Source organism: Corythoichthys intestinalis, chromosome 8, assembly GCF_030265065.1.
Source record: "Corythoichthys intestinalis isolate RoL2023-P3 chromosome 8, ASM3026506v1, whole genome shotgun sequence".
In the NCBI taxonomy this organism is placed as follows: Eukaryota; Metazoa; Chordata; class Actinopteri; order Syngnathiformes; family Syngnathidae; genus Corythoichthys; species Corythoichthys intestinalis.
In genome coordinates, this window is record NC_080402.1 from 3333649 (window position 1) to 3356907 (window position 23259).

A 23259-nucleotide genomic window follows, 5' to 3' on the forward strand; every position below is an offset into this window, starting at 1 on the left:
TCCTGTAAAAAAACAGGTCACTTCCTGTTCAAATTGGGTCACTTCCTGATGTTATGGGAGAATTTCGGGGTCATTTCCTGTTGATTTTGAGGCCTTCCAGGGTCACTTCCTGTTAATCTGGAGGTATTTCAGGTTCACTTCCTGTATGTATTAGGTCACTTCCTGTTGATTTTGAGGCATCTAGGACTTCCTGTAAAGAACCAGGTCACTTCCTGTTGATATGGGAGGATTTCAGGGTCACTTCCTGTAGATTTTGGGGCATTCCTGGGTCACTTCCATTTGATTTTGAGGCCTTCCAGGATCACTTCCTGTTGATTTAGGGTTATTTCAGGTCATTTCCTGTTGAAATGGGGTCATTTGGGGTTCACCTCCTGTTTGTGTTGGGTCACCTGCTGTTGATATGGGAAGATTTCGAAGTAACTTCCTGTTGATTTTGAGTCAACTCGGAATTCCTTTAGTTAGCAGGTCACTTCCTGTTGATTTGGGGTTCACTTCCTGTACGTATTGGGTTACTTTCTGTTGATATGGGAGGATTTCAGGGTCACTTCCTGTTTATCTTGAGGCGTCTTGGACTTCCTGTAGATGTCAGGTCACTTCCTGTTCAAATTGGGTCACTTCCTGTTGATACAGGATAATTCGGGGTCACTTCCTGTTGATTTTGAGGCCTTCCAAGTTCACTTCCTGTTTATTTGGTGTTAGTTTAGGTCACTTCCTGTTGATATGGGGTCATTTGGGGTTCACTTCCTGTTTGTGTTGGGTCACCTGCAGTTGATATGGGAAGATTTCAAAGTAATTTCCTGTTGAGTTTGAGACATCTTGGACTTCCTATACATACCAGGTCCTTTCCTGTTCATATTGGGTCACTTCCTGTTGATTTGGGGTGCACTTCCTGTACATATTGGGTTACTTTCTGTTGATATGGGAGGATTTTGAGGTCACTTCCTGTTCATTTTGAGGCATCTCAGACTTCCTGTAGATATAAGGTTACTTCCTGTTTAAATTGGGTCACTTCCTGTTGATATGGGAGGATTTTGGGCTACTTCCTGTTGATTTTGGGGCAGTCCAGGGTCACTTCCTGCACATATTGGGTCACTTCCTGTTGATTTTGAGGGATCTCGGACTTCATGTAGATATCAGGTCACTTACTGTTCATATTGGGTCACTTCCTGTTGATATGGGAGGAATTTAGGGTCACCTCCTGTTGATTTGGAAGGATTTCAAGGTCACTTCCTGTTGATTTTGAGGCATCACAGACTTCCTGTAGCTATCAGGTTACTTCCTGCTTAAATTGGGTCACTTCCTGTTGATATGGGAGGATTTTGGGGTCTCTTCCTGTTGATTTTGTGGCAGTCCAGGGTCACTTCCTGCACATATTGGGTCACTTCCTGTTGATTTTGCGGGATCTCCGCCTTCATGTAAATATCAGGTCACTTCCTGTTCATATCAGGTCACTTCCTGTTCATATGGAAGGAATTTAGGGTCACTTCCTGTTGATTTGGGAGGATTTCGAGGTCACTTCCTGTTGATTTTGAGGCATCTCAGACTTCCTGTAGATATCAGGTTACTTCCTGTTTAAATTGGGTCACTTCCTATTGATATGGGAGGATTTTGGGCTACTTCCTGTTGATTTTGGGGCAGTCCAGGGTCACTTCCTGTTGATTTTGAGGGATCTCGGACTTCATGTAGATATCAGGTCATTTCCTGTTCATATTGGGTCATTTCCTGTTGATTCGGCAGCATTTGGGGTTTACTTCCTGCACAAATTGGTTCACTTCTTGTTGATATGGGAGGATTTCAGGGTCACTTCCTGTTGATTTGGGGGCATTTGGGTTTCATTTCCTGTACATATTCGGTCATTTCCTGTTTATTTTGACTTCATGTAGATATCAGGTCACTTCCTGTTCATACTAGGTCACTTCCTGTTGATATAGGAGGAATTTAGGGTCACTTCCTGTTGATTTTGTGGCAGTCCAGGGTCACTTCCTGCACATATTGGGTCACTTCATATTGATTTCGAGGTATCATGTACTCCCTGTTGCTATCAAGTCACTTCCTCTTCATATTGGGTCACTTCCTGTTGATTTGAAGGGATTCGGGGTTCAATTCCTACACATATTGAGTTACTTCCTGTTCATTTCAGTCACTTCCTGTTGATATGGGAGGATTACGGGATCACTTCCTGTTGATATTGGAGGATTTCTGAGTCACTGCCTGTTGATTTTGAGGCATCTCGCACTTCCTATAGATATCAGGTCACTTCCTGTTGATTTTGGGGCATTCCGGGGTCACTTCCTTTTGATTTTGAGGCCTTCCGGGATCACTTCCTGTTGATTTGGGGTTATTTCAGGTCACTTCCTCTTGATATGGGGTAATTTACAGTTCACTTCCTGCTTCAATTGGGTCACTTCCTGTTGACATGGTAAGCTTTCAGAGTAACTTCCTGTTGATTTTGAAGCAACTCGGAATTCCTTTAGTTATTAGTTCACTTCCTGTTCATATTGGCTCACTTCCTGTTGATTTGGGGGTATTTCGGGTTCACTTCCTACACATATTGGGTCACTTCCTGTTGATATTGGAAGATTTCAGAGTCACTTCCTGTTGATTCTGAGGCATCTTGGACTTCCTGTAGATGTCAGGTCACTTCCTGTTCAAATTGGGTCACTTCCTGTTGATACAGGAGGATTTCAGGGTCACTTTCTGTTGATTTTGAGGCCTTCCAGGATCACTTCCTGTTGATTTGGGGTTATTTCAGGTCACTTCCTGTTCATATTGGGTTACCTCCTGTTGAGTTTGAGACATCTTGGACTTCCTGTACATACCAGGTCCCTTCCTGTTCATATTGGGTCACTTCCTGTTGATTTGGGGTCATTTGGGGTTCACCTTCTGCACATATTGGGTCACTTCCTATTGATATGGGAGGAATTTGAGGTCACTTCCTGTTGATTTTGTGGCATTTCAGACCTTCCTGTGGATACTAAGTCACTTCCTGTTCAAATTGGGTCATTTCCTTTTGATATGGAATGATTTCTGGGTCACTTGCTGTTAATTTTGAGGCATCTCGGACTTCCTGTAGATATCTGGTCACTTCCTGCTGATTTGGGGGCATTTGGGGTTCACTTCCTACACATATTGTTTCACTTCCAGTTCATATTAGATCACTTCCTGTTGATAAGGGAAGATTTCGGAGTCACTTGTTGATTTTGAGGCTTCTCGGACTTCCTGTAGATATCAGGTAACTTCCTGTTCGTATTTGGTCATTTCCTGTTGATTTGGTGGCATTTGAGGTTCACTTCCTGCACGTATTGGGTCACTTCCTGTTGATCTGGGAGGATTTTAGGATTACTTCCTGTTGATTTGGAGGTATCTAGGACTTCCTGTTGCTATCAGGTCACTTCCCTTTCATATTTGGTCATTTCCTATTAATGTGGAAGGACTTCGAGGTCAATTCCTATTGATTTTGAGGCGTCATTGAAATTAATGGCAAATCGCGCCGTTGCATTTCCAACCCAAGAGATCCAATACCATCAGGAAGTGACCTCGAAACACTTCCAAATAAACAGGAAGTGACCTGATAGCTACAGGAAGTGACCCCCAAGGGATTTACCTGTCAAGGCAAAGCTATAGTCACAATTTCTAGTTGATTTATTCATTTTCGAAAAATATTTGTCAAAAAGAAAAAAAATGTATATTTTTAAAATTATTCTTTATTCTTTGTAATTTAAAAAAAATGAAAAATATTAAATAATAAAAATAAGTAAATTAGTAAATATTTTCTGATTTCCAAGGTCGATTCTTTCCTAATAGGATTTTACGCCATTTACGGCACTCGATGTCACAAATATTGTCTTTTTTTTGTTTGTTTGTTTTCTTGCCTATTGGGAAAATGTATTCTACGTAAATCAAGCATTAACTACTATATCGAACTTTGCCAGCTTTCGCTATATGCTCAGGGAAAAAAAAAAAAGTATACGTACAGACTGATAAATTCAAAGGGCAGTTAGAAAATGAAAAAAGTTGATCTCTGAATGACTCAATCTAAAGCAGAAACAGCATATATTTACATACATAAATTTCAACTAAGTCGACTTCCTGAAGCCAAAGTGCATTTTAATATCCGCGCTTCACCCACACTCTGTCAACCTGGTCGCTCAGTGCCGAACAGACGTGCAACCTTGCATAATCTACTTTGGAGCGATTTTTTTTTAAGGGTTGTTGTTGGAATCAACAGTTGTGCTGTTGCATTTTTTGGCAGAACTTTCCTTACCTCAGGTACAGCTTCAGTGCGCTCGTTATGGTTTTCACATCCCAGTCGTCACTGGTGGACAGGTCCACTTCATTGCTCTTTTCATCTAAAAAAAAATTGTTTTCATAAATTTAGAGAGCGAATGTGATAGAAAATTTTGCATTTTAGGTATTCCGTAGTTTACTTGAATATAGATAGGTGGATAATGGAGAAAAACACCCTAATATTGGCACTTCGATACCTTAGGTGGAAAAGGGAAAACTGTAAGGTGAAGCAATACTGGCAGCCAAGATTCCTTAGATGGAAAAGGGAAAACGAGGTGACTGGACAAGACCGAAAAAAAAAAAAAAAAAATTACTGGCATCTCAATTCACTAGGCGGAAAAGGGAAAACAAGAAGGTGAAACAATATTGGGACCCAAGATTCTCAAGATGGAAAAGGGAAACACGAGGTGAATGAATGAGGAAAAACAATTATTGACGGCTCAATTCATTAGGCGGAAAAGGGAAAACTAGACGGTAAAGGAAGCAAAAAATAAAAATACCTATTCTTTAGGTGTAAAAGTGAAAACATGAGTGTACGGGGGGGGGGGGGGGGGACATGTCATGCCACAATTTCTTAGGTGGAAAAGGGAAAACAATAAGGTAAATGAGTTAGAGGGTAAAATTATTGACATCTCAATTCATTAGACAAAAAAGGGCAAAAAAGAGGTCAAAGAATTGGGGGGGGGGGGGGGGGAATTATTGACATTTCAATATATAAAGCGGAAAAAGGAAAGCGAGCATGGAAGAGGGGCAAACTAAAAATACAGGCACCCTGATACTTTAGGTGGAAAATTGCAAACATGAGTGTATGAAAGGAAAAAAAGTGCCACTATTCCCTAGGTGGAAAAGGGAAAACAACAAGGTGAATGAATGAGAGGGGGAAAACTCTTGGCATATCAATTCATTAGGTGGAAAAGGGAAAACGAGGGCGGAAGAGGGGAAAAATAATACAGGCAACCCAATTCTTTTGGTGGAAAACTGAAAACATTAGGTGGAAAAGGTACAATAGGGTAAATGAATGAGAGGGGAAAATGAGAGAGGGGAACTTTTGGCATTCCAATTCACTGGGTGGAAAAGGGAAAAAAGGTGAATGAAAGAAATGGGAAACAATTATTAACATCTCAATTCATTAGGTGGAAAAAAGAGAGCAAGGGTGGAAGAGGGAGGAAATAAAAATGCAGGCGCCCCGATTCTTTAGATGGAAAAGCAAACACATGACTGTATGAGGGAGAAAAAACATGTCAGTGCAACAATTCCTTAGGTGGAAAAGGGAAAACAATAAGGTGAATGAATGAGAGGGGGGAAATTATTGACATCTCAATTCATTAGGCAGAAAAAGGAAAATAAGGGTGGAGGAGGGGAAAATAAAAATACAGGTGCCTCGATTGTTTAGGTGGAAAAGTGAAAACATTAGGTGGAAGAGGGAAAAGAATAAGGTAAATGACGGAAAAAGGAAAATGAGGGTGGTAGAGGAGGAAAAAGAAAAACACAGGTGCCCCGACTCTATAGATGGAAAAGCAAGAACATGGAGGTATTCGGGGGGGAGGGGGGGGGTGGGAGCATGTCAGAGTTACAATTCCTTCGGTGGAAGAGGGAAAACAATTAGGTGAATGAATGAGAGGGGGGAAAAATGTTGACATCTCAATTCATTAGACAGAAAAAGGAAAACAAGGGTGAAAGAGGGGAACAAATAAAAATACAGGTGCTCTGATTTTTTTGTTGGGAAAGTGAAAACATGAGTGTGTGACGGGGAAATAAACATGTGCCCTGAGTGCAAAAGGGAAAACAAGAGAGTGGATTAGGGAAAAAAATATTATCGGAGCCCCAATTTCTTCTTTGGAAATGGGAAAACAGGAGGTGAATGAATGAGGAAAAGAACTATTACAAACTCAATTCATTAGACAGAAAAGAGCAAACAAGAGGGTGGAAGCGGGGGGATAAAAATACAGGCGTCCCAATTCTTTAGGTGGAAAAGGGAAAAGAAGAAAGTGGTTTACGGAAAAAAAATATTTGTGTCCCAATTTCTTTGTTGGAAAAGGTAAAAACAAAATAGTGCATGAGGGGAAATTCCTGGCGACTGGAATCACTCACTGCCAGCCTCTTCAGGTTTCAAATTGACTGGACGTCTATCACTGCAATAATGCTAATGCCTAATGTAAATAATGTGTCTTTTGCACTTCTGTCTACCTCTACTATAATTAGCATCATTTTTTACACTAGTATATGTACTTGCCACCTCTGGGGAATACACACCAGTAATCTAACAGCAAATTGGGAGTTTTTCTCAGCGAGGCGAGAATAAATATATATAGTAAAAGTTGTAACGAGACGATAAAAGCGCCACAGCTGGGAGGCTTTAAGGTCCCTGTGGACGTGAAAGCAAGTGAGTGGCGCTCACCTAATTACAAGATTAATTAATCCCTCACTACTTGAGATGCTCTGCCGGGACTCTGGAGAGGTATCGGGCAGGGAATTGAACTCTGAGAAGCGTGCTGCGTCATAAGTCAGACATAGGAGCGAATATTAGTCATCTATTTTTGGCACTTCATATAGTTTCTAGGATACATTATCATTATTTTCTTAAAATGTAAAGGCATTTAATGGGAGGCCTCAAGCCTCAGACAATGTTCTTTACAGATTCGATTTACAACTTATATATATTGGTGCCCCAAATTTCCTAGGTGGAAAAGGGAAAACCAGAGGATTGATGAACGAAGAAAAATAAAAATATTGGAAACCTGATTACTAAAGAGGGAAGGGAATACAAGTGGGTGGGTGAGGGAAACACATCAGCACTCTGACTACTACTACTGTGGAAAAGGGAAAACAATGAATGGGGAAAAAAAGACGCCCGATTCCTAATGTCCTTAGGAAAACAAACGGGTGGATAACGGAAAGAAAAATATCAATGTCCCGGTTCATTTTGAAACGAAAAATATACAACAACTGTGTAAAAGGGAAAACAAGGTGGATGGAGCAAATAAAAAAATAAAAAATAATTTAAAACAAACAAACAAACAAACAAACAAACAAACAAAAAGACGCCACGATTCCTGATGTCCATAGAAAAAAAATATTAATGCCCTGGTTCATTAGGATAGAAAAAGATATATTGGTGCCCCAAATTTATTAGGTGGAAGAGGGAAAACAAGAGGGTAAGTGAGGGAAATGTATCAGTACCCCAAAAATAATGTGGATGAGGGCAATTTTTTTTTAGAAATAAAATACAATAAAATAAAAGACGCCCCCATCCTTGATGTCCTTAGGAAACGAAACGAAAAGATGGATAAGGGAAAGAAAAATATCAATGTCCCGGTTCATTTTGGAATGAAAAATATATTGGTGCCCCAAATTTATTATGTGGAAAAAGGAAAACAAGAGGGTAGGTGAGGGAAACAAACATATCTGCATCCTGATAACTAATGTGGAAAAGGGAAAACAAGGTGGATGGAGCAAAAAAAAAAAAATTTAAATAAAAAAAATTAAAGAACAAACAAAAAACAATAAGACGCCCCGATTCCTGATGTCCTTAGAAAAAAAATATTAATGTCCTGGTTCATTAGGATAGAAAAAGATATGTTGGTGCCCCAAATTTATGAAGGTTTTACATAACAAACATGTCTGCATCCTGATCACTAATGTGGAAAAGATAAAACAATGAATGGGAAAAAAAGACGCCCGATTCCTAATGTCCTTAGGAAAACAAACGGGTGGATAACGGAAAGAAAAATATCAATGTCCCAGTTCATTTTGAAACGAAAAATATATATTTATTATTTGTAAATTTATTAGGTGGAAAAGGGAAACAAACATATCAGCATCCCGATTACTAATATGGAAAAGGGAAAACAATGTGGATGGGAAACAAATGATGCACGATTCCTGATGTCTTTAGCAAAATGAAAGGCTGGATATGGGAGAAAAACAGCAATGTCCCGGTTCATTTTGGAATGAAAATGTAGTGGTGCCCCAAATTTATTAGGTGGTAAAGGGAAAACAAGAGGCAAGGTGAGGGAAACAAACATATCAGCATCCCGATAACTAATGTGGAAAAGGGGAAAACAATGTGGATGGGAAAAAAAAGACGCCCGATTCCTGATGTCTTTAGGAAAATGAACGGGTGGATAAGGGAAAGAAAAATATCAATGTCCCGGTTCATTAGGAGAGGAAAAAAATGTTGGTGCCCCAAATGTATTAGTTGGAAAAGGGAAAAAAACATATTAGCATTCCGATTACTAATGTGGAAAAGGGAAAACAATGTGGATGGGAAAAAAATGATGCCCGGTTCCGGATGTCTTCAGAAAAACAAAAGTGTGAATAAGGGGGAAAAATATCAATGTCCCAGTTCATTATGAGAGGGAAAAAATTTTGGTGCCCCAAATTTATTAGGTGGAAAAGGGAAACAAACTTCATCAACCTGATTACTACCGTAGAAAAGGGAAAACAATGTGGATGGGGAAAAAAATGATGCCCGGTTCCAGATGTCATTAGGAAAATGAAAGGGTGGATATGGGAGAAAAATATCAATGTCCCGGTTCATTCTGGAATGAAAAATGTATTGGTGCTCCAAATTTATCGGGTGGAAAAGGGAAAACAAGAGGTTAGGTGAGGGAAACAAACATATAAACATCCCAATTACTAATGTGGTTAAAAAAAAAAAAAAAAAAAAAATCAAAGGTGGATGGCGGCAAAAAAAAAAAAAAAAAACACACCCCGATTCCTGATGTTCTTAGGAAAATGAAAGGATGGATATGGGAGAAAATATCAATGTCCCGGTTCATTTTGGAATAAAAAATATATTGCTGCCCCAAATTTATTAGGTGGAAAAGGGAAGACAAGAGGGTAGGTGAGGGAAACAAACATATCAGCATCCCGATAACTAATGTGAGAAAGGGAAAACAATGTGGATGGGAAAAAAATGATGCCCGGTTCAGGATGTCTTTAGATAAACGAACGGGTGGATAAGGGAAAGAAAAATATCAATCTCCCGGTTCATTAGGAGAGGAAAAAAATGTTGGTGCCCCAAATGTATTAGTTGGAAAAGGGAAACAAACATATCAGCATCCGGATTACTAATGTGGATGGGGAAAAAAATGATGCCCGATTCCTGATGTCTTTAGGAAAACGAAAGGGTGAATGAGGGGGAAAAAATAGGAATAATGTTCATTAGGAGAGGAAAAAAATGTTGGTTCCCCAAACTTATTAGGTGGAAAAGGGAAAATGAGAGGGTAGGTGAGGGAAACAAACATGTCAGCATCCCGATTACTAACGTGGAAAAGGGAAAACAAGGTGGATTGGGGCCAAGAAAAAATATTGTCACCCTAATTCCTTGGGAAAATGAAAAGGTGGATAAGGGAAAAATATCAATGTTGCAGTTCATTCATTCATCAAAAATACGGGCGCCCTGATTATTTAGGTGGAAAAGAGAAAACAAAAGGGTATGTGAGGGAAACAAACATATCAGCATCCCAACTACGAATGTGGAAAAGGGAAAACAAGGTGGATGGGGGAAAATATAAAAAATATTGTCACACTAATTCCTTAGGAAAATGAATGGGTGCATAATGGAAAAAAAATCAATGTCCCAGTTCACTCATTCATCAAAAATACTGGCGCCCCGATTATTTAGGTGGAAAAACAAAAAAGCACCCACACTATATAAAGAAGTACAGTCTGATTTTAAAAATGGTGTATAATTGTGCCACAAAACTGTTCAGCAGACAACTCAGAGTGCGTCGTGCTGTACAGTGCAGTCAGTCTCGTCTGACACACAGCTCTCGAGTTTGTACTGTAACACACACTGCGATTGGACGCCGGCCACGGCGATAGATTCGAGACGACGATGAGGAGGATGAGGAAGAGAAGGAGGAGCGTCCTCAGGGTTTAAAGTGTGATTCACCCACACATTCTGTGCTGTGCTGTGGTTGTCAATGTGAAGTCAATGTACAACCGCACCAGCTATTTAAAGGAACAATCATATAAGTTGATAGAGTTCATTCAAGCAATCAATTCATCCCTCGCAAACAGCTTCGGAAATGTGCATTGCTGTATATGTATTTACACAAAAATGTCTTGTTATTTATGCATTTAGGACAGTTCAGTTTTTACTTTGATATGTTGACTCTAAATTAAAAGACGCACGTTTCAAAAAATTCCAGAAACTAAATTGCAACCGTTGTGCAGCATTGCGGAAGACGAGATTCTGCTTGTCGCCCGAGTTTGTTGTCATTCAGAACGCGGCGCTGGGAAAGTCAACCAGAGGCGACAGGAAACTCGAGAGCGGACGGTGGGGGGGGGGGCCCGGTAAAAAGGGGTCGAATATTGGAGAGTCAAAAGACCACAGTGTCTATTTACATTCTGGCCCGAATATCCATTTTCAATTTCTAGCACTATTACAAATGGTATTGGCGTATAATTCTATCATTTTTGTGTAACACCACTCGGCTATTATTACAAGTATAATGAAAATAAAAAAAATTATGCTTTCCTTGATTAGGTACAACTTTGTTGTAATAGTCGTATTTTTTTTCAGTTCTGGTAATTTTGTATGCATTCTCATTATTTTTTAAAAACTATTCCCGTAATTATATTACATGATTCTTGTACAATTACAACCATTTTGCATGATTAGTTCATTAATTTTTTTCTTAAACTAAAGTACAACAACTGCAGTCTCATTATTTTCTATCAGGAAATTGCAACTCTCTCCAATCAACACATTTTGATATTAATATTATGATATTTTAAGAATTTCAAATGTTTTTTGTTTTTTTTTTTAATTTACAGGAAACTGTCTCACCCTTTAATATTGCCACCCAGAAAAAAAATTCCAATATCACATTTTTACATGATGGTATCGTGTAAAAAAACTTGATAATTATCATGTAAAATGTCATAAATATCATAAAAACGTGTTCATTATCACGTAAAAATATAACCCATGTAAAAATGTGGTAATTCACATGTAAAAACGTGACAATGTCATGTAAAAGTGTGATAAACATCACGTAAAAACGTGATTATTAAGTAAAAATGTGATAATTAGCAAGTAAAAACGTGAAATTATCATCTAAAAATGTTATAATTATCATGAGGACACTCCTCCCTCCTGTTCCTCATTCTCCTTTTCATCTCAAATTTGTTAATTGTTATGTAAAATCGTAATAACCTATGTAACTGTGTTACTGTCATGTAAAAATGTGATACATTTTATGTAAAATCAGGATTATTATGTGAAAATGTGATCATTATCATGTAAAAAGGTGACAATTGTCATAAAGATGCTCCTCTCTCCTGTTCCTCATTCTCCGCTTCGTCTCAAATCTGATAATTATCATGTAAAAATATATTATCATGTAAAGCTGATACTGTTATGTAAAAATGTGATAGCTGTCATGTAAATGAGTGATAAATATGCAAAAACATGATAATTATCATGTAAAAATGTGACACTGTCATGTAAAACACAATAATTCCCGTGTAAAAATGTGTTACTATCATGTAAAAACATCGTACTGTCATGTAAATATGTCAGAAATATGTAAAAATGTGATTATCATGTAAACATGATAATTATTGAGTAAAAACGGGATACTATCATGTAAAAATGCCATACTGTCATGTACAAACGTGATCATTATCATGTAAAAAGGTGACGATTATCATGATGATGCTCCTCCTCCCTGTTCCTCATCCTCTTCTTCATCTCGAATCTGATAACGATCATGTAAAAATGGACTATATTGTAAAAACGTGATAATTGTCATGTAAAAACATGATCAATATGCATAAACGTGATAGTTATCTAAGAATGTGAAACGCTCATGTGAAAATGTAATATCACCTTGAAATAACCTTGACATTATAATGTAAAAACTTGATAAATGTCATGTGAAAGCATGCTAACTATCATGTAAAAACATGATAATTATCATTTGAAAATGTGATACTGTCATGTAAAACGTATTCATTATAATTCAAAAAGGGATAATAATCATGTGAAAAGGGTGATAATTATCATGCAAAAATGTATTATCGTGTAAACGTGATAATTATCAAGCTATGATGTAAAAATGTCAAACAGTCATGTGAAAATATGAAATTATCATGTAATACTTTGATATTATAATGTAAAAACTTGATAATTATCATGCAAAAATGTGATAATTATCATTTAAAATAACGTGATCATTGTCATGTAAAAAGGTGATAATCATGTAAAAACGTATTGTCATGTGAAGGTAATACAAGTCATGGAAAAATGTGATATCATCATGTAAACCATGATGTTAAATTTTAAAACTTGATAGGTATCACGTTTGTACATGACAATTATCATGTAAAAACTCGATAGTTATCTAAAAATGTGATATTGTCATGCAAAAACATATTATGTAAAACCTTGATATTATCATTCAAAAACATGGTACTATCACGTAAAAACGTGATACTGATAGTTATGTAAAAGTGTGGTATTATTCAAAAATGTGAAAATTATCATTCAAAAATGTGATTATTGTCATGAACAAAGGTGATATTTATCATGTAAATGTATTACTGTCATGTAAAAACAATATGTAAAACTGACATTAAATTGTAAAAACGTTTTTACATGATGTAAAAATGTGATCATTATCATGTAAAAATGTGATTGTTATAATGCAAAATAGGTGATAATCCCTGTAAAAAGGTGATAATTATCATGCAAAAACATATTATCATGTAAACATGATAGTTGTCATGTAAATGCAGGATATATGATATAATGTAAAAACTAGGTAATTATCATGCAAAAATGTGATAATTATCTTTTTAAAAACGTGATCATATTCATGTAAAAAGGTGATAATTATCATGTAAAAACATATTGTCATGTGAAAGTAACACTGTCATGTAAAAATGTGATATTATCGTGTAAACCATGATGTTAAATTGTAAAAACTTGATAGTTATCACATTTTTACACGACAATTATCATGTAAAAACATGATAGCTATCTTCTAAAAATGTGATACTGTCATGTAATAACATATTATGTAAAACCTTGATATCATGCGAAAATGTGTTACTGATAATTATGTAAAAGTGTGATATTATGCAAAAATGTGATTATTATCATTTAAAAATGTGATCATTGTCATGTAAAACGGTGATAATTATCATGTAAATGCATTACTGTCATGTAAAAACATATCATGTAAAACAGACATTAAACTGTTTTAACTGTTTTAAATGATGTAAAAATGTGATACAGTCCCGTAAAAAGTGATAGTTCGGTAAAAGTTTGATATCATTCAAAATTGTGGTAATTACTGTATCATCACAAAACATGATCATTATCATGTAAAAAGTTGATAATTATCATGTAAAAAAATTATCATGTAAACACAATACCGTCAAGTAAAATGTGATTGTAATCCAAAAACATGACAAACATGTAAAAATGTGATAGTTTTCATGTAAAATTGTAAAACTGTTCTGTAAAAACATGATAGTATTATGCAAAACTAAAGATTTTCATAATTAACACAATAATACATACATTTTTTTTTTTTTTTAAATCAATAAGACAACCTTCATAAGACTTTCCGCAATAGACGTCTAATCCAATTAAACTGGTTCAAATGGACTAGACCTCTACCATCACTGTCATCCAATATGCTCACCTAACTTCGTTTACTAAGTCATTTGAGAACTGTTTTGAATTGTGAACAAATTGCAAAAACTACTAAAACCAAAACTTACCAATCATTAACGAGAGTAGCTTCTGAACCTTGGAGCTGACTCCCACCACTCTGTACAAGCCTTGGTCGTTTATCCCTGTACAACCATCATAAAAACACAGCTTGAATTTAATGGCATTGCAGTGCATTTGGTGGCATAAGAACATGCATAAATATCCAATAAGTAACAGTAGGACAAGTGGTCATTTGCATGAAAATACAGCAACACGAGCTATGACCGTTAGCAGCATTTTTAAAACTAGTGCAACCCTGACCCCTAGCGGATAAGGATGATATTTCAATGCATATTTATGCTCACCACGTTTTTCTATGGCGCTGATGGAGTTCTTGACAAAAGACAGACCCACGTCATCCAGTTGAGCGTCAACTACAAGAAAAAAATAAATAAATAAATAAAATAAATAACAATCTAATATTGTATAAGCATTGATTCAATTGATTGCCTTATGTTCAAACAATTCTCATCAACTGAAATCCAGTGGCGCCTCCAGAAATTTTTCACAGGGGTGGCCAGATGGGGCCACTTAAAATCTTGGGGTGGCCAAAACTAAAAGCCATAATTTCAGGTTTTCATTATATTATTGCAGTAAAAGGGGAAAACTATCAGAAAGACTTAAGGACACGGATACTGATATACTTTGGTGTATTGTGTAATATTTGATGTTACAAATGATTTAATGTGCATAGTGCATAACTGTCCAGTCAACATTTTGAGTTCCTCAACAATCTAGCATAAGCAAGATTAAGCAAGCATAAGGTGTACATTTAACTAGGGCTGTCAAACGTTTAACATTTTTAATCGAGTTAATCACAGCTTAAAAATTAATCGTAATTAATCGCAATTCAAACCATCTCTAAAATATGCCATATTTTTCCTTAAATTATTGTTGGAATGGAATCATAAGACAAGATGGATCTATACGTTCAACATACTGTACATAAGTACTGTATTTGTTTATTATAACAATAAATCCACAAGATGTCATTAACTTTATTAACATTCCTTCTGTGAAAGGGATCCACGGATAGAAAGACTTGTCATTCTTAAAGGATAAATGTGAGTTTGTATATTGTGACTAAATATTGCCATCTAGTGTATTTGTTGAGCTTTTAGTAAATGATACTGTAGCGACTTAACTGTTCTGCCCAAATGCATGATGGGAAGTGGTGCAACCATGACTGTGTGTGGTGGCTGCAAATGCTATATCTTCTCTGCGTTGGGTACACTTCAGGGTGTTAAGAAAAAAATCAACTCCTGTCATTCTTCCCCACGTCGCTTCCCACAATATTTATAGTTGCTGTGGGAGAGATGACAAAGCTTTTGCCAATTAAAAGCACGGCCCCAATGAATGCTTGTATCTACTCTACTCTGCCTCTTATCACTGTATGTAAGTAAAACGGCGCCATTGTAGGCTGTTTGCTGCAATGCGTGACTGAGTCGTACCGCGAATGTGTTAATTGCGATAAATATTTTCACGTGATTAATTTTTAAAAATTTATTACCGCCCGTTAACGTGATAAATTTGACAGCCCTACATTTAACAATACAAAATAAATGCATTCATTTGGGATGAAATGCATAACTGATTCTACAACAATCTAACGATATACTGGCAAGCAGGGTGGCCAGTGGGGTGGCCAACCAATTTATAGGGGTGGCCGTGGCCACCCCTGGCCACCTCCTGGTGGCGCCACTGCTGAAATCTGCCTTTCCTTTTAAAATTTCTTGCTAGTTTTGTAATGTTATTCCTATGAAAATATATATTTCTTCAATCCAAGAATTAAGAACAATTGATATAAATGGAAAAAACAGAGCGCTCACTTCCTCTTTCTTTCGAAAACGTCCTCCCGAGATAGTGCCCGATCTGTAATTAGACACGTTTGTTATTGCGGAGAAGTGAAGGTCATCCGCAGGTCAGTGCGACAAACACTTTAGTGGCAGTTTCATCTGTTGACTCACAGGTTCCTTCCCGCCCATGGCCAGCATCCAGAATTTGTGGTCACTCTCCGACAACGCCTGCACTGTCAGTGCTGTGCCTGGCCTGAAAGAACAAGTGTATCCCCATCAACGACATGCCACGATATAATAAACCATAAAAAACGACAGCTTTCCCCTCACTTTTTTAATTTCTGAGAATGAATTCATTCACAAAATATTGTCAGCAGGGCCGGCCCAGCCTATACGCAGACTATGCAGCTGCTTAGGGCCCCTGACCACTAGGGGGTCCCCAATCTGGCAATTGTTTCTATTTTGTTTACTACAGTTTGCTTTAGTTGACTTTTGTGAGTTTTGATACTTAATTCAAAGCTTAAAAAATAAAAGTTATTCCTTAACTTCTTTCTTTTCCTCTTTTTGAAAAAGATTTGGCGCTATCTACTGTAAGTACTGACAATCACTTGGGGTGAGAAGTCTGAAGTATGCAGTGCAACAAAATCTGATTCATATACAAAATATGGATGTATGGGTTGGCATGTATGGGTTTCACAGTACACTGTGACGAAATGGTGGGCCAAAAATATGGGCCTCTTGGCATTATTTTTGCTTAAGGCCCCCAAATGGCCGGGGCCGGCCCTGATTGTCAGATCACAGATATAAGGCGAAGTTTTAAAGATATACATCGTCATTTAATTCATATTTCATTTCATATCGTCATACATTGATAAAACCAACAAAAGGAAACATACCGATCCGTAATGTCCAGCTCCAAGCAGAACCTCCTGTCCAACATGTCTGTAGTTTTACGGACGCAGGACCTGAGCGTGACCGACTCCGTCTCACCCTGAAGATGAAGAGTTAAACATAAGATAGCAAAACTATAGCCAGCATACTAGAACAACTTACACTCCTTCCACCGGATCTGTGGTCAAAAGTCACCATGTGAAGAATCTTTTGCTCTTTGACAAACGTGCAGTAGCGTTTGACCCAACTTGATCCGAAAGGAGGCGGCCCTGGAAACATAAATTCAAAAAATTTGCTGCTAACAAATTCCACGAGAGCGCCCAATAATACAAATCATTTTTTAAAAATCATGATACGAAAGCCATTCGTATCTTGAAGCAAGGGCGTAGGTGTGCATAGGGCCAGTAGAGACAAAATAATGTCATGCCACCTCCTTCGAAGAGGAAGGATATTAGAACTTTTTTTCAGCCAACAACAGCAGCAGCAACAGCCACTGTAAGTAATGTAAAAAGATGTCAATGTTGTGGAGATGGGGAACACACCTCTAATTTTGCTACTGAAAGTCTGACCTGCATCAGAGTTAGCATACCATTAAACTTGCTAACCTGCAAAACTCGAATAGGAAGCTGCTGAAAGAGAACTGTCCTCATGTATGTGTTTTCGACTGTTAATGTTAATTAAACTACGAAAAATGTAGTGAACTATGTTGGAAACTATAGAACCAAAAAAACGAGCATAAATGTCAAGTTACGCGGGTAGGCAGGTGGTGTGGAACCAATTGCAGGAAAAGAGAGGTGAGGCAGAAAAGGTGGTGCAATAATGTTTTAATTAATACCAACAAAAAAAAACAAAGTACCAACAAAACGACCGGGAAATCCAAAAACTCATAACAAACAAAAGTCAGGCTAAAAAGTCAGTTTACTTTCGAAACAGGACGAGGAACACGAGGAACTGGCAAAAACGCTGACATACACAATGTCGCGACAAGACTCAACAAAAACGGGGAGCTTATATAGACACAGACACGGGGTAACAAGTCAACGAGGAACAGGTGGGTGACACAGGAGGATGAAGGTTGGAGGATACACTAGGAGCAGACACAACAGGTGAAATCAATTAGCAATCACAGGGACAAGTCACACTAGGAGGAAAAAAAACACAAAACCGAACAATAAAGTTGCTTAGAGAGAGGATCAAAGTCTCTTTTCAACTTATATTTTACTGACCGTAATTTTCGGGCTATAAGGCACACCTGACTATAAGCCGCCAACAAATCTGGCATGAAAACGGCATTTGTTCATCCATAAGCTGCACTGGACTATAAGCCGCAGCTGTCGTCACTGTATTATGGGATATTTACACCAAAAGATATTAACCGGTAACACTTTATTTGACAGCGACATCATACGGCTGTCATAAAACCAAATGAATCAATTGGCTGCAAAGCTTCATTGCTTCAAGAAGCTTCATTTGGCCATCATTGCTCCCTTGGGGGAGACAGTCAAATTCTCCTGCGACCTGCTGTCAACACTGTTTTTGTTCAACATGCCTCCTAGCATGCATTGTAGCACTACAGATGTACATAAAAATTAGAATTTTATGTTTTGTGCTAATTATGCCTTCAGTTACTGTTCCAGTTGTTCCATTAATTGCGAGTTATGGTATTTGGTAACACTTTATTTGACAGTGGCGCCATAAGTATGTCATAAGACCATCATAATTATGACATGCCACATTGATGAATGCTTATGACAGATGCCATTTTGTGTCATCCGGCAAATGATCCCACTTTAACATGGATGTAAAAGATCTGAGCTGGACATAAATGGAGTTAGTGACATAATTTGTCGCATGACACTTGATGACATCTTTCATAAGGGTAGAACAATGCCCATGATAGTGTCATCTCATAACTATGACGGTCATATGGCAGTCTTATGACACCACTGTCAAATAAAGTGTTGTCTTTTAACCCAAATAAATCAACTAATAAGCCACATAAACTGCATTCAAAATGAGGGGGGGGGAAGTAGCGCCTTATAGTCTGAAAATTACAGTAGGTTCATATTCTTCAGAAATGTGGGCCCTGACCACCATTCACCCAATCTGTTTGGTCTAAATAATGTCCTCTCCCCGGCAAAATTTGTACATGCAGGTTATGCTATTATGTCATCCCTACTAATGTTGAGAGCAAACCTACGCCCTTGTCTTCAGGTACGACTGTATTGGAATATTTACGTTTTTCTTGGACGTAAAGGTAACCCTCGCAGCTAATGGGGCTGGTCTGTCGGTACTCCTGAGGCGCTTCTCGGATCCTTTTCATCAGCTCGTTGACCTCGGAACGCGTGCCCTCGAACCGACTCCTTGTCTGAGACGGGCAGAGCGTGACTTTTGTGATGATTACATAAAAAGTCATCAAAGTACTTTGTACTGATATCGCTTACATTCTGTATATTGATTTGTAACGCTCGCTTATAATGGTCGAAGTCCTTGGCGAGCTCGAATCCCTGGTGATAAAAAGTGAAGACCGTCTGAAAGAAAGCCAGCATCTGCAAAGAAAAAGATGACGCCACATTGAAAATGACACAAACCTATGTTTAAACGACAGGTAGTCTCCGAGTTACGAAGGAGTTCCATTGCTATGCTGGCAACGTAACCCGAATTTCTGCGTAAGCCGGATTTAAACCTTTGAGTACCACTAAATACCCCCTAAATCTCAAAATAACAGTTTGGTTGAATGTATTGCATTGTCTTTTGTTTAATGATGGAGGATACACTGCCCTCTGGTGGCAGGGTTGGGTCTAGCTGGACTCTCGCCTTGTATTGACTGAGGAGCAGACTTGTCTGATATGATATGTATGGATGGTACTCGCAGCTCCCAGAGTTTACTAAACGTAATATACCTGTAGCTTCTCTGCCATTGGCTACCGCCTAATAATCAAAATCGGCCACTCCTTGACCACAGATTCACCTATAAAAGAATTGTAAATACAGGTAGTCCCCGGGTTACGAACGAGTTCCGTTCCTATGTTAGCGACGAAACCCGGATTTTTGTGTAAATTAGAATGAACCTTTACAAAAAAAAAAACAGCCAAAAAGTCCAAAAGTATAGTGATCCCTCGGTTTTCGCGGTTAATGGGGACCAGAACCCAGCGCAAATAGTAAAAAAACGCAAAATAGCGCCCCCCCCATGGAAAACCGCAAAGTAGCGCCCCCCTCAAAAAAAAACTTTTATGTGTATGGCGGAAAACCCTCAGGTGACTTGAAGTTCCGCTCTGAGACCCCCAATTTGGCCAACTTTCAAAATTGTCCGATATGCATGTGTTATACATCATTGGAAAGCTTAAAATCTCAATTTTCTGTGGGAAGAAAAATTTTGAACAGGAAGGCATTTAAAAAAAAAAAAAAGTTTTTTAAACAGCAAAACCCTGGAGGTGAGAGCACACGAGAACAGAATAACAGACGCCATGACTTTAACGGGATATTATCGTGTACTTAACTTTTTTCGATCCAAAAACTCCATGTCGCATGTATCACCGAGTGTCAAGACACAGCTGGGAATGGCCACAGCTGGATTTTGTAGGGATTTTAGGGGTGAAACATGGTAATATACAAGGGTCGCTATGCAGAAATCGCAGACATCAAGGAGTGGTCGAGATTTTCTTTTTCATATATTTACCCTTTAAAAATATATATATATATTTTTTCTTTGTTTGGATCAATTATTTATCATCTAACGTATCGGAGAAAATGCAAGAGTAACACACAAAAAAAAAATACAATCAAGTGATAGCTATGACGTGGATATCCATGACTTTTTTACAGACGCCATTTTTTTCATTGCGACATAATTTGTTTAAAAGTTTAAAATATGCCAGTGAATAATTTTTTTAAGTAGTTTTTTTTTCTAAACGAAATATGAGACATCAATTAATGATTCTAAGCTAAAAACGACAGACATTGAATAATACATAGAATTAATTACCTTCGTTTTATGGCTGGGTTGAAACAAAAGCGGTTGTGTGATGTCTGTAAACGGGGGTTTTCAGGGTAAAACGGACAAATTAAAAATAGTTCGGGGGCTTCATGCGCCATGAATCTGCTATGTCGGCATATAGACATACTGTTCAATCCAAAACAACAGTTGTTTTGGCTTAAATGGTAGATACAGCAGTTACTTTTAAAGAGGAGTGCAAGAGCAGAAAATGCTTTTTCAGTTTTGTCTGTGTTTTCCGCCATATATATTTTGATAAATGATTTTTAAGCACTTCAAATGTACTAAATATGATAAGTTTTAAAAATGTTCATGTCCCACTGAATTATTTTTAAACAAGAATAAAGCAAAAAAGAAACGCTCACTTACACACAATGAGTTGCCACAGCAACTGTTTAACAAGTTAAACGATGAGTGACGCTTGCGGCGCTTTGAAGTTTTGGCTCACAAGTGTCTTTGGTAAGATCAAACCTTAACGTCCGTCAATAATCGTTAACTTTGTTAAGAAACTCCAGTGCACTGCCTGACCAAGAAAAGCGACAGGAGCGAGAGTGAGAGATTAAGTGATTGGATCCGGACAAGCTCTATAAAATACTGCATTTATTTATTTATTAATTGAGGGGAAAAAAATCCACAATAGACTCAGGGCGCGAAGTAGCGAGGGATCACTGTATTGTACTTTGTTTAATAGTCGAGGATACACTGCCCTCTAGTGGCAGCGTTGGGTCTGGTTGGACTGTCGTTCAATAATGCTTCCACACAGGAGCACTCAGACGTCTGACATGGATAAAGGATAGCTGCGCTCTGGTTTGGCCCACATCAGGCTGTACGTTGTTTCTGTTAATATATGTTTGTGTATGCATTTGTAATTAAATTTACAGCTAGTTTGGGGAGTTACGAGTGAGCGATTTGCTGTGAGAATTGTAAATATGTTAGCATTCATTGCATTTAAACTAACGGATTTTTGTGAGCTAAATTAGGTTAATTTAATCTACTTAATTTACATTGTTCAGACTAGATAGACGTTTGAACTAGGGCTGTCAAACGATTGAAATTTTTAATCGAGTTAGTCACAGCTTAAAAATTGATCGTAATTAATCGCAATTCAAACCATCTATAAAATATGCCATATTTTTCTGTAAATTATTGTTGAAATGGAAAGATAAGACACAAGCCTGATATATACATTCAACATACGGTACATAAGTACTGTATTTGTTTATTATAACAATAAATCAACAAGATGGCATTAACATTAACATTCTGTTAAAGCGATCCATGGATAGAAAGACTTGAAGTTCTTAAAAGATAAATGTTAGTACAAGTTATAGAAATGTTATATTAAAACCCCTTTTAATGTTTTCGTTTTAATGAAATTTGTAAAATTTTCAATCAAAAGATAAACTAGTAGCTCGGCATTGTTGATGTCAATAATTACACAATGCTCATGGTGCATAAAATTAGTCGCACCAAAGCACCAGCAGAGGGAGACCAAAAACACAAGTAACAAGTGTACATGACACAGCTGTCATTTTAATCTGTTTGAAGGAGGCATGTGCATTAATTGCGTCAGATATTTTAACGTGATTAATAAAAAAGTTAATTACCGCCCGTTAATTTTGACAGCCCTAGTTTGAATACAAAATTGTTTTGTGTCAACTCTTTTATTGGTAAAATGTGAGTCGTTTTCAACATAAGTGTGTTATAGCTTTACAAAATGTTAAAAGTGAAGGAAGTCAAAAGCTTCAAAAAACGGAATTTCTTTATTTGCTGTCTGTCAAGCTGAACTAATTCATGTTTAGTGAGTACAGAAGAGGTCATGTTGATAAAGTAAAAAATAAAATATCGGGAGGTACAATGAGGTACTGTTGATAAGACTAAAAGAAGACTGGAGACAAAATGGCGGACGAGACTCTGGCGTCGTTAAGTCGGAACCCGGGGACTAGCTGTATATTAAAAACGGTAGCAGCGCAAACAACTTTTTACACCACAAAAAAGCACAACCAATTGGAGAGACAGCGAGAACCAAAAGTTGTATTTGCCATGTGGCAAAAATGTTTTGCCATGTGGCATTTTTTTTTGCCACGTGGCAAAATCGTGGCAAAATATTTTGGCCATGTGGCAAAAATGGATTTTGCCATGTGGCAAATATGGATTTTGCCATGTGGCAAAAATGGATTTTGCAATGTGGCATTTATTTGGGGTATGTGGCAAAATGCATTTTGGTTTGTGGGGGGGTATATGGCTGTTTTTCAGGCCATACGGATCCATGCCATTGACGGCTATGCACGTCCAAATTGCATTTTCATTTTAAATGGCAGAAAAACATGTGTGACTGTGTTTTTTGACCACACACTTTACATTAGAGCTTATCGACATTCAACTGGCACCCAAGTAAGGCTCTGCCATTGACGGCTATGTACGTCCAAATTTGGACGTGCCACACATCCAAAAACACAGCCACTCATGTTTTTCTGCCATTTAAAATGAAAATACAATTTGGACGTACATAGCCATCAATGGCATGGACTTGTATGGCCTGCAAGACAGCCATA

General features: G+C 37.6%; 1 protein-coding gene across 2 annotated transcripts in view; it reads right to left on the reverse strand.

Moving 5' to 3' along the window:
- The window catches only part of arhgap10 (Rho GTPase activating protein 10), a 138981-nt gene that overhangs the window by 70928 nt on the left and 44794 nt on the right, over positions 1 to 23259 (reverse strand). For both annotated transcript variants that reach the window (XM_057843222.1, XM_057843223.1), the window contains 9 exons: positions 19155 to 19259; positions 18949 to 19078; positions 16873 to 16979; positions 16716 to 16810; positions 15991 to 16072; positions 15853 to 15895; positions 14329 to 14397; positions 14032 to 14106; positions 4265 to 4349 (listed from right to left, as the gene is read on the reverse strand). In XM_057843222.1, coding sequence (XP_057699205.1) covers positions 4265 to 4349; positions 14032 to 14106; positions 14329 to 14397; positions 15853 to 15895; positions 15991 to 16072; positions 16716 to 16810; positions 16873 to 16979; positions 18949 to 19078; positions 19155 to 19259 — 791 coding nt within the window. The remainder of the gene's footprint in view (positions 1 to 4264; positions 4350 to 14031; positions 14107 to 14328; positions 14398 to 15852; positions 15896 to 15990; positions 16073 to 16715; positions 16811 to 16872; positions 16980 to 18948; positions 19079 to 19154; positions 19260 to 23259) is intronic.